Source organism: Alligator sinensis, unplaced genomic scaffold (assembly GCF_000455745.1).
Source record: "Alligator sinensis unplaced genomic scaffold, ASM45574v1 scaffold171_1, whole genome shotgun sequence".
Lineage (NCBI taxonomy): Eukaryota > Metazoa > Chordata > Crocodylia > Alligatoridae > Alligator > Alligator sinensis.
The window spans coordinates 698,486-715,257 of NW_005842552.1; the positions used below are offsets into that span (position 1 = coordinate 698,486).

The following is a 16,772-nucleotide window of genomic DNA, read 5'->3' on the forward strand; positions in this document are numbered from 1 at the left end:
AATGTCATGAATACCAACTTTGATGGTAACATCCGTGATTTAGACACCATTCTATGTACATCTGGACTAGAGCCACATTTTCACATCAGACACTGAATACACTTACTCCATCCTAGTTTGTATTGCCTTTGAGTCTGTTGTCTCCATGTGAAGTATTGCATGTGACTTCCTACTATCACTTTCCTGGGAATCCAATTCTTTAGTAATCCTCATAGTACAAATAATATAGCCATAGTGATAAATGTTAGCAGATTCATTAACGTGGCCAGATTCAATCAATTCTCTTTCTTTCAGGCATTTAGCTATTTCATATGTCAAATGGTCTGTTTCAGAAGATGACAGAATAGAGGCTCTATAATCATACTCATGTATTGTACTCAGGGATACATGAAGGTAGCTCCCATTGGCTTTAATGTGAATTGCATATGTAACAACAAAGGTACTTATACCTTATATACTCGTATCTAGTGCTTTTCATCAGTAGATCTCCTTTACCAATGTGGGTCAGTATTAATAACTCCATTCCACAGGTATAGACCTGAGACATGTTTAAGTGAAGTTACTCACACAAAGTCACCCTGGAGACCAATGAAAGAATAAGAACCGTCTCCTGGGTCCCCATCCAGTGTAACATCCACTAGGTCACATTACCACAGAGGACAACATTTGACCCGAAGGAATCAATTATCATTCAAGCAAACAAGGAGGCATTTGTTCCAGTGTCAGCGCACATGTTTTAAGACCTTTAATTCATACCTGTTATCATCACTGGTGCACAGCATTACAGAATATATTACAATGAATCTTTTAGTTGGTACATTCTCAGAAAGCACATCATGAGGGTTGTCTGCAAACGTCTTGGCACAAGCCCATGGGATGAAATTGCTGCATGCTAAGAAATATGTGCCCTATTGGACCTATGTACCATGGAGCAGCTCTCTGTGAGGATGAGTACAGAAGGTTAGGAATGAGGCAAGTATGTCTCTGACTTCCCAAGTCTACTGGCCAGAAACCCTTTAGAGGGACAGCAGCAAATATTACAGTAAAGCAGCTGCCAGTACTTCAGGCTCCCCTGGTGAGTGAGGGCCGCAGCTACACTAATGCACTCTGGGAGATCAGGATTGGTACAGGATTGTCACTAAACAAGAAGTCCTTTGTTCAAACATATTTACTCAAGATTTATACAGGGAACCAAAGCCTGTCACCTAAAGTGAAATCCTGACCCTGCTGAAGTCAATGGGAGTTTTGCCATTGATTTCAGTGGAGCAGGATTTCACTCTGCTTGTTTCATTTACAATTCCAGACAGATTCTCTCTGCGAGCGCTCGTGTTTGTCAACAGTTCCTGCTCCAACAACAACATTTCTACTATGCACATCTCATATTAATCCACAGAATATCTGGGAAGGCATTTGTCAAGGTAATAAATCATAGGACTTGCTTTTTATTTTTCTAGCTGCTCTTGGGCTCTGTGGTTTTGGAACCACATGAAGCTGAAGATCACACCCATTGTCTTAGGGAAATTTTCATCGAAAGCAAATTTCATGGAGTCCTGTAATGGTATTTCTATCACTTCAATCAGCTCTCCTTCTTCAGGCTGGCCACCCCCTTCTCCAGTTTTCATCTGATCCGTTACCTCGGCATAGAACATGGTCTGCTTAGAACCTGTCACACCGACTCCAGACCTGGAAAAAAAAACAAGCCTCATTTTTTGGGGGAAAAAGTCATTTAATGAGTAAAAATGGAATCCTGATCCTCCTTAGATGTCTCTAAGCAAACCTGTAAGACAAATACTTATTTTTATCAATGAATTTTAAGGGTCCCCAGGTGCAAGGTGATAGGATAGAGGGGAGCAAAGGATGTAATACACTGAAGCTTTAGTTAAGCTTCTGACATGGTCTCCCACAATGTTTTCCTAAGTATGAAAGTATGTGAATAATGGGTTGCACAATTAAGAGAAGTCATGCTGGCTCAGTCTCAAGTGGGGAGAAATTATCAAGTGGGGTTTTCTAGGGACTAGTCCTGGGTCTGGTGCTGCTCAGTATCTTCATTAATGTCCCATAGGTTGAAATTAAGTCTACACTTTTTAAATTAGTGGGTGCTGCCAATCTAGGTGAGGTAGCAGACATTTTAGAGGACAGGATTAGGATTCAAAAGGACCTTGATAAAATGGAAAAATTATCTGAAATATAAAGAGGTTAACATTTATACAGGATGAGTACAAAGTACTACACTTAGCACCTGGACAGACACCTTTACATCTGTAAAATTTACACTGATTGTGTATACAGCTTCTCCAGTATGGAAGCAGACAAAGGACACCTTCACCAGTATAGCTTTAATCCTGAGTTTTTGCTCCCCAGGATAATACACTGGATCCAGGTATATTACACTGGTACAAGGGCTTATGTCATCTTTCTACTTGTGTTGTCCACTGAAGCCCTTTGGCTAGAATAAGCAATTGCACAAATACAAAATGGATAACAACTGGTTTGTTTGCAGTATTGCAGAAGGGATCGGGGGGTTATGGTGGATCACAAGCTGAATATGAATCAATAGTGTAAGTCTTACAGAAAAGACTAAGAGGGGAGAACAGGGATGCTGTATTGCAAGTTATGGGAATGGACCCTCAGTACTGTGGGCACCACGAAAAAAGGACAAATTGGAGAGTCTCCAAAGGAAAGGAAAGAACGTGATTAGAAGTCATGAAAATATGACACAGTTTGTAAAAGTCTAAATTGTTTATCCTAGAGAAGACAGAGGGGATTTGATATCAGTCACCAAATACCAAAAGGGGCATGGTTTCTTTTTGTGTGTGTGTGTGTGTGTGTGTGTGTGTGTGTGTGTGTCCACAGAGGACAGAAGCCTAGTCACGGTTGAAACAGTGGCAAGGGAGATTTAAGGATTAAGTTACTATGAGAGTGGTTAAGTACTGGAACAGATTTACCTAGACGCCACTGAATCTCCAGCATTAGACAAACATGTACGTGGGATGATTCAAACAGTGAAGATCCTGCCTGAGACAGAGGGTCAGACTTGATATCTTTGAAGTTCTGTCAGCCGTAATCATATATATTATTCTATGATAATGTGAAACCCATTTTATTATCTATATGTGGAAATACTAGCCCCCTTTTAAAGTGGGTTCCTCTTTAGAACTGGGGCCCAGTCCTAGTCCCACTAACATGAATGAATGATTTTTCAGTTGCCAGCAAGCCTTGAATCAGGCTCCATTCCAGAGAAATCCACAAACAACAAAGCTCCCTGGGTATTTGTATGCCACGCTTTAGTACTTTAAGAAGATTAGGTCCATGCGCTATCGGCATCCTGTATTTATGCACTGGATGGGTATGAGAATGGAATGGCTGGATGGGACCCTACTCTGTTCAGCCTGACCCTTTAGCCTTGAACCCTAGGCCTGTATATATCTGAAGTAATTGAACCTCCCAGCTACATTTATTATAGCGGATCTAGCTGAGGATATTTAAGATTATATAGTCTTCAGATAGACTACTTGCCATGTCATAGACTTCTTATTTGTTAATCCTCTACTTCTTTAGTTACTTCATTTAGACATTTTTAAAATAAAAGATAAATCCATAATCCACTCACAGGGTTCCTCCAAGAAAATATTCATATTGCAACTGCAACTTGCATTTCATGTAATTACAAGTGACTTCTCAAACGCATTAGAGCCTGACCCAAGGCTCACTGAAGCTCTGGATCAAGCCCTGAATACTGAAGAATTATTAGCCTCAATATAATCTTAGTGAGTATAACCCTGCTTATCCAATCTCTAGTTAAATAAATCTTCTAGTTAATCCAAGGTAAATCATGTCCCACAGCAGGAATAAAGCCATGCATAATTATTCCTTCAATCTCCTAAAACACTTCTAATTCTTTTGGTTGGAAAATGAATATTACTTGTTCCGTTTAGCTAGTTGTTAAAGTCAAGAGAACAATCTTCTTTCTTTATGAAAGCAGAACTGGGAGTTGGCAAGCTGGGTTCTTTTTCTTGCTCTGCCACTGTCTTGTTGTACGACAGTGGTACTCAACCAACTCTTCCCTGTAGCGTGCGGCCAGTCCATGGGCTGGAACCAGTGCATGAGATCAGTCTGTGGCTGGATCTGGTAGTGGGGCTGGTCCATAGGCCCCATCCTGCGTGCAGGGCTGGCCCTGTGCACTGGATCAAGTTGTGGACTGACCCTAAGGACAGAACTTGTGCACTGGATCCAGATCCGGATCAATCCCATGTATCTACCTGAACTGGCATACCATGTAATATGGCCCAAAGAGCTTCCAGCTGGTCTGGAAATCCAGTAGTGGGGGAACAGTAGCAGGATTAACTGCCTGTCTCCCATAACCACAGGAATTAGCTGCTACCACGTCCGCACAGCCAAAGTTCTGGACTGGAGGGGAGCCCCGCAGACCGGATAACACAGGCTGGATCCAGCCCGTGGGCCCGCAGGGTGAGCACCACTGCTGTATGAAGATGGGCAAGTCACCTCTCTGTACCTCAGTTTCTGCATCTGTAAAAGGCAGGTAGTGACACCTATTTACCTTTGTCAAGTACCTTTTCCAGGAGCCTGGGATGAAGGCTGCTACATAAGGACTTTATCACTTTCATACTCATCACTGTACTTTCTCTGTGCCTTTATAATTCTTTTTATATACTCCTCGGCCAAAGGAAAAGTGACCAACAGGGAAGTAGCAAGAAAATGGACTAATGGGCTTCTCCTCTTTCACTCCCTCGGTTGCTGAAGAACTTGACCTCCTTTCTCAGTTGCACTGAGTTAGAATCTACTGTCTCTAATGACCTTGTTTGTGCGGACATTACCCTTAGCATTTGTATCTTATCATGGTGGCCATTAGTGCCAGGTTTATAGATTCATAGGTGGTAGGGGCTGGAAGGGACCTTACAAAATCATCGGGTCCAGCCTGCCTGCACTTTGTCAATAAAGGAGCCGTCCAGTCCTGATAATGATCCACAGACTTGACACACCACTACCACAAGATTAAATGCCTTCTTCAGAGTCCTCCCACTCCTTGCTCTCTTCTTCCTTCTCTATTGGGAAGCTGCTCAGAGGAATACACTCCCTCGTCAGGCACACTGCCACTCATCTCAATTGCAACGAAAGATCCAACCGGCAGACGATACAATGGAAATACGGCTTTTGAAAGCAGCAGGATTTACACACTGGGCCCACCAGGCTGGTTTAATCGTTCTAATCTCATTATAAAAGTAAATGAGACCCAGTTTTCATCAAGCTACTCCCAGCAACCAGTTCTCAAAAGTCGGAATGGTATTTTTTATGCTAATGTGATATCAATGTTCTTTCTGCTGTGATGATGACACACTTTACTATATTTTTTGGCATTAAAAAGCAATATATTTTCTTAGTACTAACACGCAATAACACATGGTGCTAAAAGCAACTCTGCAGATGAATCACTGATCAAAAACAAAGAGGGTTCTTTCAGAAGCCATCACGGGTAGCCATTTCAGTCCTAAGAGAAGTGCAAGTTATTTTGCAAACATGCTGACCACAGTTATTCAGCTTGTTTTCTATCACTGGCCTCTACCCAAAGTGCTGTTAACCTTTCTCAATCCTTCCCCAGTATGTTGAACAAAATTGTAACTTAAGGGATTTATTCACTATGGAATAACACCTTGGTTTTAATTCACCCTTACTTTAATCCTTGCATTTCATTTTTCCAACTCTATTTTCTGTATATCCTATGTTTAATAGGGTGAAGGGGCATTTGGTTTTCGTAATCAAAGAAGTGGAGATATTCTATTTTCTTACCTTTTTCTTAAAATAGAGTGAGACTTTTTCTTCACTTATTTATTTTTGGAGGAATTCTTTTTCTTAATAACTATAAAGATGCGTACAATCTGGGATTTCTTGATTATTGTTAGTAGAAACGTAATTTAAGAAATTTAAATAAATGGAGACATGGTAATTTAGCCTCTAAAATCTTTAGGGCAGAAAATAAGACTTGTTAATATCCAGACACCATAAAAAGTTAGAATATTATAGAAATGTATAACAATATTATTATTGCTGGTAGCTCTGTTCTCTGTCTCATCATCTGTTCTCTATTTCCTAACCTGTTTTACACAACTTGATTTTAGTACCAATGCTAACAGATGTGTTTCATCCAAAACAGAAGTGGGAAAAACAGAGAACCAGCTCAGTAGTAGAGTACACTGCCTACTCTTTTAATCTGTTTCTGAAGTATATTATCTCTTTTGAGTAACACAACTGGTGTAGATCTGTATTTAGACGGTGACAGCATTAGTCATTATCTAGTCAATTTGACCCTTATTAACATTTTCTGACTTATTTACAGAGTAGTCTCTTCCTCTTTAAGACTTGACATAGCTGCAGCTGTGGAAATCACTGGAGTTCTCCTACCATGCATCTTTTCTTTAAAGTAGAAAATTTCTGAGGCACAACAACGGGAAAAATGAGAGATTCAGTTTCTTGCCACTGTAATTGAAATGGCTTATTGAAATCAATCTGTGCTTGCATTGCAAATTATTATTTACTTGCATTGCACTTCTACTTAATCAATATGCATTTTCTTCAGAGCTCAATAAACCAAGCCAGTCCATTATTCTCAAACTTAAAAATACTTCTAAATGTCATTTGCACTGGATCTGCTAATCTTGTTCCTTTTTTTGTGCGGGGACCGTTTTTGGCAGATGTGCCAAAAATTAAGTGCCACTCTGACCCCCTTCCCCTGTCTGATCCACCACTCTGCTCTCTGCTTCCAGCCCTTTGCTCCCTGTCTAATCTGCTGCTCTGCTTTCTATTCCATGTGCTGCCTGTCCCCTCCCTGATCTGAAATGTGCCACACATAGAGGCTGCCCATGCTATTGGTGGCATGTATGCTGCAGGTTTACTGCCCCTGCTTTATACCCAAGAGTTGCATTGATTTGGGGTCATCACCTGCTATTCGTATGTTTGCAAAACTTGTCACTGAAGTCAATGGGGCAATGCAAATTTTGGCAGGACGCAGCTGCACGTTCATTTTGTTTATTATTTCTTTGCTATCTCCATTTTAATGTGTGTCTTGAAATAAACCCTGTTTAAGAACAGAAGACTCGAAATAATTTTCACAGCAGTTTATTTTACTCTTTTCTCCCACTGGCACATTTAAAACCTATTAATTTTCTAACTCAGCTGTCTTCCCCCCACCCAAAATTTAACTAGCTGATTTTGGAGGCTTTGCATTACATTACATTATCTTCTAAATAATATTAAATTGACTAGATAATGTCATACGCTTTCAGTTGTCCAACTATGCATTTGTCTCTCTGGTGTCTGAAAAAGGTCATTTGGTTCATTGAGCGAGAGAGAGAAGAAGATATTTTGCTTCACAATATAAACTATTCCCTATTTTTTCCTGCTTTCTATTTTTGATCTAATCATTTATCTCTAACCCACAGTTAGTGGGCTACATGTTGCCCATGAAACCCTCCAATGCTGCTCACAGATACAGGAAATTACAAAATTAAAACTGAGGTTAACAGGGAACAAAGTAATGTGTTGGTGTGGGTGTATATGGGGTGGGAGGGGTGTAGGCTGTAGCCGTGTTGGTCTAAGGACATAGGCAGACAAGGTTCCTTGGGTGAATTTGATATCTTTTATTAGACCAACCCAAATAGTTGGAGAATAGTTATTAAGCAAGCTTTCGAGTTCAAAACCCTTCGTCAGGCTAAGGAAGTTTCAGCAGTTGGTGTGTGCTCTTCTTGGATGGAATGAAAAGTCATTTGGGGTGGGAAAGCATGTGGGTATGTGTGTGGATGTATAGAGTCTGGGGGGTATGAGTGTGTGTGGTGTGTGGAGGGGAAGAGTGGCTGGGGTGTGTGTGGGGTGTACGTGGGGTTGTGGGTGTGCTTGTGGGGTGTGCATGTGTATGGTGGTGAGGGGGGTGGGGTATGTGATGGGCCCCCACCCCTACAAACACCCTCTCCCCATTGCACACAGCTCCTGCCACCAGCACCAACAGCAGGCAGCGAGCCATTGGGGCCCCCCAGTGGTGCATGGTCCTGGTGAGCACCAGGACTGCATGTAGCTGGGCCGCCGGCTCCATTGCATGGGGCTCACATGCCTGGGCCACTGGGGGGAGCCCTGCACAATGAAGCTGGCGGTGCAGATCATGGGGCTTGGCCGGGCTGGCAGGAAGAGGGGCGGAGCCAACCCAGCTCCATAGTGCAGAGCTCCTCCCCATTCCCCATGACCTGTAAGTGGCAGTGAATGAGGCTGGGCTGCCTGCTCCAGCATGCGGGGCTCCCTCCGGAGGCATGCAGCTCAGGTGGAGCGCTCAGGAACTACATACGAGCCCTGTGGAACCCAGCGCATAGGAGCCAGGCAGTCCCTGCACCCCTGCTACCCCAGGATATGCACTCTTGCTGCCCTGCCCTGGTTCCCCACTGGCCCTGGCTCCTGGGCATTGGTGCAGGCCCTGCACTCCTGCCCAGCTGCCGCTTCATGCACTCCCACCTGCCCACTGCCACTACTACCCCCACCTGCCTGCTGCCGCCCCACCTTCTGTCTACCTGCCGCCTCTGCCACCACTTACCCTGCCCCTACCCGCTGCCGCCATTTCCCTACCTTCCTGCCTGCTGCCGTGCACTACCGCTTCCTGACTTCTGGCTGCCGTTGCTCCCTTGCCCACCACCGCTGCTTCCCTACCTGCACGGTCAAGGCCATCCTGCAGGTGAGGGTGATAGCTCAGCATGCGCTGCTCCTGTGGAAATCAGCAGGGCTCAACCTCATTGAGCACAGCAGGGGCAGGGACCAGGCTGGATACAGTGAATTGGTAGGCACCCACCCATGGGCCAGATGAAATCACCTGGCGGGCTGTATTTTGCCCACCCGTGCCTTATTCCCCGTGACAGGGCTGTCCAACTTCTATGTGGCTGAGGGCCACATACCCCAGAGGTAACAACAGTGGGAGCTCTATCCTGCACAGGTGGCACCACTGCATGCTGTGTAGGCACCCCTCTGTAGCACCATACATGTGGGCATCTACCTCTACTTCGCTGCAGTGGGTGAGTGGGAGCCCCAGCCTCACCCTCAGTGCTGCTCTGGCACCACGTGCTGCACTGTGCTTCCTGCTCCACCTCCTAGCAGGGGCAGGGAGTGGAAACTGGAAGAGGGAGGGGGAGCCAGGAGACCTTGACTGCTGCAGCTGGAGCAATGCGGCAAGCAGTGGCCATGTGGGAGCCTGAAGGCTGCAAATGAATCCCTTGGGGGCCACATACGGCTCATGTGCTACCAGCTGGACAGACCTGCCCTATGAACTTTTTCTTTCTTTCTTATTCTATTTGCTGTTCATATAAGTCTGTGGTATTGTGTGTATTTTCATCTCTATGTTTTTTTCCTTTTCATATTGTTCCAGATTTCAAATGAAATTGCTTTCTCTGTGATGGCAAAACAAGCCTCCCAAGAACAGAGATAAGGACTATATTTATTACTAACTACTGCATGGCATATCTCTGAACCACCCAGCCCACAATGTGCTTTGCCACATGAGGCAGAGCTAAAATAAAAAGAGAAACATTTATCCTGTGGGAATCTAAAATGCTTGGAAATTTATTCTTTTGGTGCAAACTAATTTCTGATCTTCATCTCATAACTACTTCAATGCAAACACACACACACGATGAGAGGACAACAATCTGAGTGGAACACAGGTATCTTGGGGATGAAAATAAAGGTAGTTCCTTGAAATGAATGACAAGTGCACAGATAAAGTACTTCCTCCTAGGAATCGCGATGAATACCTACATATACTGTATATAACGAGACTAGGTGCACAGGTTGTGTACATCAGTAAATCAGAGCGAAGCCCGAGAAAGCCACATTGCCATTTTTGGGCTCTTCCTTCCCAGCCTAAAGAAGTGAATAGCTCTAGAGACAAAAATGATAAAAACAAGGAAGCAGATTTTCAACTATTTTCATTTGCTTATTTCTGTTTAAAAGTTGATTACAGGTAAGTCACTTTCCACTTGTTTTATTTCCAGCTTGTAGAGAGAGACTTTCTGGGTTACTGTTTATTAACCCTTTCACTGCTCTTAGAAACAGCTTGGAGATCTTACCCATAATGTTCTTAGAATTTATAGCTCAAGAGAAGAACCAGTAATCAGCAGATACTGGAGACAAGTCATCCCAGCATGTCTTCAAAATAACTTCTGAGCACCTTTCATCCACACCATTTAATCTTGTCAATGCCTCTTATTAAAGTTCTATCATTTAGGTCAAGAGTCCAGATAGGTCAACTGGGTACCTATTTGGGACATAGGCAGAAATGACTCTGACACACCACCCATAAAGCTGCTCAGGCACCTGAGTTAGGACTGCAAAGTTCTCTAAGTGCCCAAGTGCAGGCTTGTGCTCATGTGCAGATAGGCGCCTCACTCCTCAAGCTCTGCTGTGATCCAGAATGAAGGTGGAGTGGTGCCTATGCTTCGCCTAAATCCTTGGATTCACCTAGGCAAGAGAGAGCAAGCAAGAGGAAGCCTGATGCTAGCTTGGTGGTCCTGCGGGGCAGGGAAATTCTGGATGCCTGTCCTTACTCTCAGTATTATCTCTATCAAATGCTCAAACAATCCAGAAGCAGGAAGTGGAATTCATGACTCCACCCTCCCACCTGAGTGCCCTAACTACTAAGCCACTGGGTTGTACTACCTTTTGTTTGCTCTCCTGTTACCTATGACTTGCGTTGTTGCCTGCAAAATAGCCCACCTTCAACAGAGGGGCTGGAGGATGTCCCAACCCAGACTAGTCCATGGTCTGGTGATTAGAACGCTATCTTATAACCAGGAGATATGGGTTTGAATCCCTTCAGACTGGGAAAAGACTAAAACTTAGGCCTCTCACTTGCTAGCTAAGAGTGCTAACCAGTAAGTTATGATGTAAAAGATGGTTGTCATCTCTCTGCTCTATTAGAAGCCTGCCCTCAGAAGAGGGCTCATCACTGAATCTTGAGTGGATGAAGATGTGCAGCCCGGGATTAGGCGCCTGGTCTCCAGCAAGGAGATGATGTTCAGACATGTCCTTGTTGAGCATTTCTAATCTGCTTGCACAGCTGGCTCCTCTCTCAGTCACTGGAATCTGTCTTGCCCTTTGCAAGGGCCTGATTTCTCTCCACTGACTGCAGAGTATGCCTAGGTGTCTAACCCAATTTTCTTTGAACCACCCCTGGCTAGGTGCCTATTTTCATACATTACAATATCTAAATTGGAGGGTCTTAAAAGATCAATCTAGATTTTGCCCTTAATAGCTCAGACTGTGATTTTCAAAGGTGTTGAAGGGAATTAGGCACAGTAACCACTTCAGCGGGATTTGAGTGCCTGATTCCTTTAGGGTATATAAGAAATCCTCCTCTTCACTATAGAACAAAGTCAGCCAAGGAATGAGAGACTGCACCTGCTGACTTCAATGGAAACTGCATTCTCCTACCAAGGAATCAATATCTTCCTGTGGAGTTCACAACTGCTTCAATTTAAAATGATAGCACTTACAAAATCTGCTGGTCCAGGCACAGTACTTGAATAGCTCACAAGCCAACTACTTTCCAGACAAAGAACCTGTTGGATCTTTCGTACTACTAGCACTGACTTTTTTCTTGTTTTGTTTCAGAGAAAATCAGAAAGAGAAATCTCTGTCACTTTTAGTAACATAAAACAAACTTAAAAGCATTAAAATCAGGGTATGAAAAAATAATGGTTTCCATATTAGGGTTAATTCAACCGCATCACATAAATGCTGTAGTTTCCATTGCTGTGTTTCACTAGAAATAAAGATGATAGCTTACTAGGGCCAAGTCATGGCCCAGCTTTTGCAGTCAAGAGAGTACGCAGGCACTCCCCTATACCAGACCAGCATAGACCAGGTCCTAGCATAGTTGGTGATGTGGCCTGTGCACAGCCATTATGTTCCTCTTGCTCTCCCCCACACGACAGAATTGGACATGAGCTCACAGGGTGGAACATATAATTCCATCTCAGAACAGGGGGGAAAACACTATTGTTTAGACGGGTACTCCAGTCTGTTCTTGGAACAGTGCAATTAATGTGCTGCTTCTTGCTTGTGGGTAAGCCACAATTTAAGCCTTAATACCTGTTAAATGTACCATGAAATATACAGGACGTGCAACAGTGCTGCAGAACATTCCTCTGAAAACTGGAACTCTTCATTACAAGACTTGCTGAGTTTAAGTTCATAACCATAACTTGCTTCACAAGTGTTATATTTATCATACTTCAGAATGTATGCAACAGTGTGTGATCATTTAAAACATATATACATATGTATACACACACATATATATATTCTGATTCTTTGGCCATATATGTACACCCCCCCATTTATATATTGGGGGGGGGGTGCAGAAGGCCAAAGAATCAGAATCCAGAATCTGTGTTCCAGGTTAGCTTTCCTGTTTCCTAACCTTTGTCTATTTAGTTATGCAAACTTAGTACGGCAATCCCATACATTTTTTAAAAATTAAAATCATGCAAGTATCTAACAATTATAACATGATCATAATATAACAAATTGTTCCCTGCTGAGCCATTTAAGTAATGCACCATAAACATGAATTGACCATTATCCAAGATGAGGTTTTCCATAGAAATCTATGTACCAATATTTAAAAGCTGAACTTCTGACTTTTTTTCCTTAAACATTAAATCTTTTTAATGTTATAAGTATTCAAAGTTTTACTTGCCTGCTTTTGTACTTTAATTATATGTAGTTAAAGATGAAGTTCTTTAAATTGAACATATTCGTGTATAAAATATAACATATTTAGATGCAAAATCTGGTACATGAGAATGTATACTGCCTTGTTTACAAGTAAAAACAGTGTCTCTATGGTTTCTTTACTGCATTCCAAATCTATTCAGACATGCGACGGGTAAGCTGATGAACAATTACATGCAGTTCCCACTGTAATTTCTTAAGACCTTTATACAGTTCTAATGTTAAGCAGCAGGTGCAGAAAAAACCCCAGAATAGAAGCAATTAACACAAAATTATATTACATTATACTGTCCACAAACAGGTGTACTAGCAGGTGATCTTTCTAATTATAATACACTTGATTGTACTACAGCTATTAAACACAGTGCAGTGAGGTAAAAATGGATTGTATTCAAAGGTTAATGTGTAGAAGGAATAATGGTTTTGAAAATATTACAGTGCACAATCTTGGCTCTATAGGATAAGGACTGTGTTCTTTCTTTTACAGCTTCTGCTTGTTGTAAAGCACCCAGGCCAAAATGTTCAAACTTGTAAAAAAAACTAGGCCCCTAAATAACCTGCCTTAATTTTTAATTTTGCATACCTACAGCTTCTACTGTAGCCACTATATACAATTTATTATATCCTCTGACAGAATACAAAAGGGAGGAAAGGGAAAAGGGGCTGAACTGGCAACTCAGAGTATTTTTTATCTTGCTCTTTGGCTGCATTATTTAAAGCTAAAGCATTCTATAAATATTTTTGATGAATACTGAAAATGTTAGAATGTGTGGAAGTGCTATGAGCTTAGAGAAACCTTGCAATCAGCAAGAAATAAAAAAATCTATTATTTTTCTTCTGTGGTGTAATAAAACATGTCAGCAACAAAGCACTAGGAGTATTTCTACCCCAAAAGCTAGCTAGCTTACAGCTAGCTTGGCTTCAAATGAGAACTGTCTTCTCCTTGTGACAGGGAGGGAATCTGTCAACAGCTGTTAAAGGGGAAACCCAAGACACCTGATCAATAACAGAACAATGAACAACCTGTGACCGTTGCTGTGTTAGTGGTTCTCTCTCAGGTATGCCATTTCCATTCAATAAAAATGATATTTTTGCTTGTTTAACTTTTGAGTCTAATAGCTCCTACTGCTTCTAAAAGTTCTTGGAGCTTCTGATCATGCTCTTGTACTGCTTTCCACCAGATTAAAATGTAGAATCATACAAAAATAGGACTGGAGGGAATCACAAGGGGCACAGACATAAGTCTCATTTGTTGTGTGATCGGCCCCCTGAAAGCACTCTACAGCTGTGCCGTGACTCACGTGCATGGCTGCACAGTGCTTTTACAGTGGCTGATTGTGCGACAAATTAACCCTTGTCAAATGAGGGATCAGAGGAAGATCACTTTACTTTAGAGCATCTTAGGGAATTTGGGGTCCCTAGGATTCATTTTTTGGTGTGATCAGCCCAGCCCCACCCTAGAGCTGTCTCCAGGAAGGGAGTAGGGAGGGAAGAAGGGGAGCAGGTTGCGGGCTGGGGTTTGTCTGGCTTGAGCTGGGGGGGGAGCAGGTGGATTGGAGCACCTCCCCCCTCTGTGCTGCAGCCCTCTACCAGCCCACCCTCCAGCTCATGCCGGGCAAACCCCAGCCTGCAGCTCACCCCCCCTGCCCTCTCCCTTCCTGCAGACAGATCCGGATCTGGGGGGCAGCGGGGCAGGCAAGGCTGGAAAAGAGGCTGCAGGCAGGCTCTTCAGGCTCCTGCAGATAGGCTCAATCCCCCACCCCTGACCTAACAGGCAAATGTCTGTTGGGTCAGGGAGGAAGGGTGCTCTAACTCATGGCGCTTTATGCAAAACACTGTGAGTTAGACTGGGGGCCTGCATATCTGTCAGTGCCCAAGATGTCTTCTAGTTCAACCCCCTGCTCAAGGAAGGAACATCATGTTATATGTGTCCAAGGGCATCCTGAAATAAAATGACTCCAGCCAGCAGTGTGGAAAAGTGCTGCCAGGCAGATAAGGAAGGAGTACATAGAGAACATATCGTAAAGCCATGCATTCATTGTCATTAACAGATTCCACAAAAACTATCTTTAGATTATGTGCACATCCATGTCTCACATATCCCGTCTAAACCACACCATACAAATGTTTGTCTTACCTTAAAAAGTTGCAGTAATGGAGATTCTACAGTCTCTCTAAGCAATCTGGTCCTTGTCCAATTTGCTTTTTCCCCATATGTCTAGTTCATGATAAGGTTACCACTCTGGCCATGTCTAGCCTGCAAATATAACATGCCCACCACAGCTGTCCTCAGATGTGCTATACAGGTCCATGAATGCCAGCTCCTGAGCTGGAAGCAGAGCAGCTGCAGCTGCATGGCATGAAGGACATGTTAGAATTACTGAGGAGCATGGCTGATTAGCACGGCCTTGGTGCCATGCAGATGCAGCTACACTGCTTCTAGTCTGGGAGGCAGCAGGCATGGAGCTGTGGGCAATGCTTTTTGTTTAAGGAACTGCTTCTAAGGACAGGGAATAGGGACCAGTGTCCAAGGGACCCTCCATTCCAAGGGTAGTGTTCATCTGGCTGAGCCACAGCCAGGCTATCTCTGGCTTGCTCTTTTTCCAGGCCAGCTTCACAAGAAAGGGTGAAGGCTACTCTCAGACCTGCTTATCTGATCACCTGGTGGTTAATGCTCTTTACTGGAAACTGGGAAATCCATTCAGTCCATCTCATAGTGAGAGTGGCCTAGAACCCAGCTCTCCCATTTCCTGGACAAGTGCTCTACCCCCAAGGTTAATGGGCTGAAGGGTGGGAGTGCTCTTATCTTCTGGCTACTCAAGGTATTTCTATTCTTACAGCGTCTGACATGGAGTTCCCTGCCTCTGCAGGGAGAACAACATCACAAGAGGACTGACATGGAGTTACCTGCCTCTGCAGGGAGAACAACATCACAAGAGAGCCTAAGTGGCCATAGCAGATTCCTTCTGAGCATGGTCAGAAGGCCAAGACACGTTGCGTAATGGGGAGAACTATCTAAAACACACATCAGTGGTCTTAAGTGTCACTTATGTATCTACATTTAAATGCCTAAAATGCAGAAGTAACACTTAGTGACCTAAAGAGGAATGGGGCATTGGGTCAAGGTGTCTGATAGAGGTCTGCTTCATTTAGAGGTCACAGTTGTGATAGATCTGCGTTAGATTACATGAACTTCTGCACAGTACAGTAACTGGTTCCAATTGGCTCATGCCGGATACCCTGTATCCATCATGCTACTCACTTGTGTCCATTGGCTTCCACTCTTCTTCCCTGGACTCTTCATTTGATTTCTTCTAGACTCTTTTTCCAGACTTCCCAAATTCTCTCCATGTAACTCATATCCTTGTCAGATAAATCACTCCTCCTTGCCCAGCCCCAGTGGTTCCCAACCTCTACTCCCAATCTCTTTGTCTAGTGAGTCTCAGTTTCCTCCTCTAGCTCCTCATCTGATCACAGTCTATATACAATCCTAGGAGCACCCAGTGTCCCCATGATACCTCTGCTGGTCTTCCTGGCTCCAAGTGACAGCCAGTCCCCAGCTCTATTAGGGTGAGTCTACTTCTCCGTGTCCAAGCCAACTTCTCATTAGATCCATCACCCATCCCCACTCAGATGCACTTGTTGGTCCCTTTGCATTCAAAATCAAGTAGCATCCTCCCTACTTCCTTGGTGCTAGCAGCCATTGAGAACACAAGAAAGACTGTTTTAGTATCCAGGCCCAGTGGGGCATGCTACAACCCACACTTGCAGTTGTTGTGAAAGATGTATTCAGCTTCAGGTGGGTTACATTTGGGGAGAATTGTCCGAGTTCTCAGCTGTAAAGCTTTACCCAGTCTGCATGGGATAAAGGAGCTATGGTTTTTACAGGTTTTCAATCTGTCTGAATCTTTTCAGAGCACCATGGTACATCCCTGACACAAAGGTTACCTCAAATGCATACCAAATTTGTGACCTGGCTCCAGAACTTGGGG

The 16,772-nt window shown here is 43.5% G+C and overlaps 1 protein-coding gene across 1 annotated transcript in view; it reads right to left on the reverse strand.

Annotated features, from left to right (window-relative positions):
- Positions 1 to 688: 688 nt before the first annotated feature.
- Positions 689 to 16,772, reverse strand: part of NUDT14 (nudix hydrolase 14) — an 87,637-nt gene continuing 71,553 nt past the window's right edge. The window contains exon 5 of the mRNA XM_006032173.3: positions 689 to 1,683. Within this exon, the coding sequence (XP_006032235.1) occupies positions 1,443 to 1,683 (241 nt within the window). The 3' untranslated portion in view covers positions 689 to 1,442. The remainder of the gene's footprint in view (positions 1,684 to 16,772) is intronic.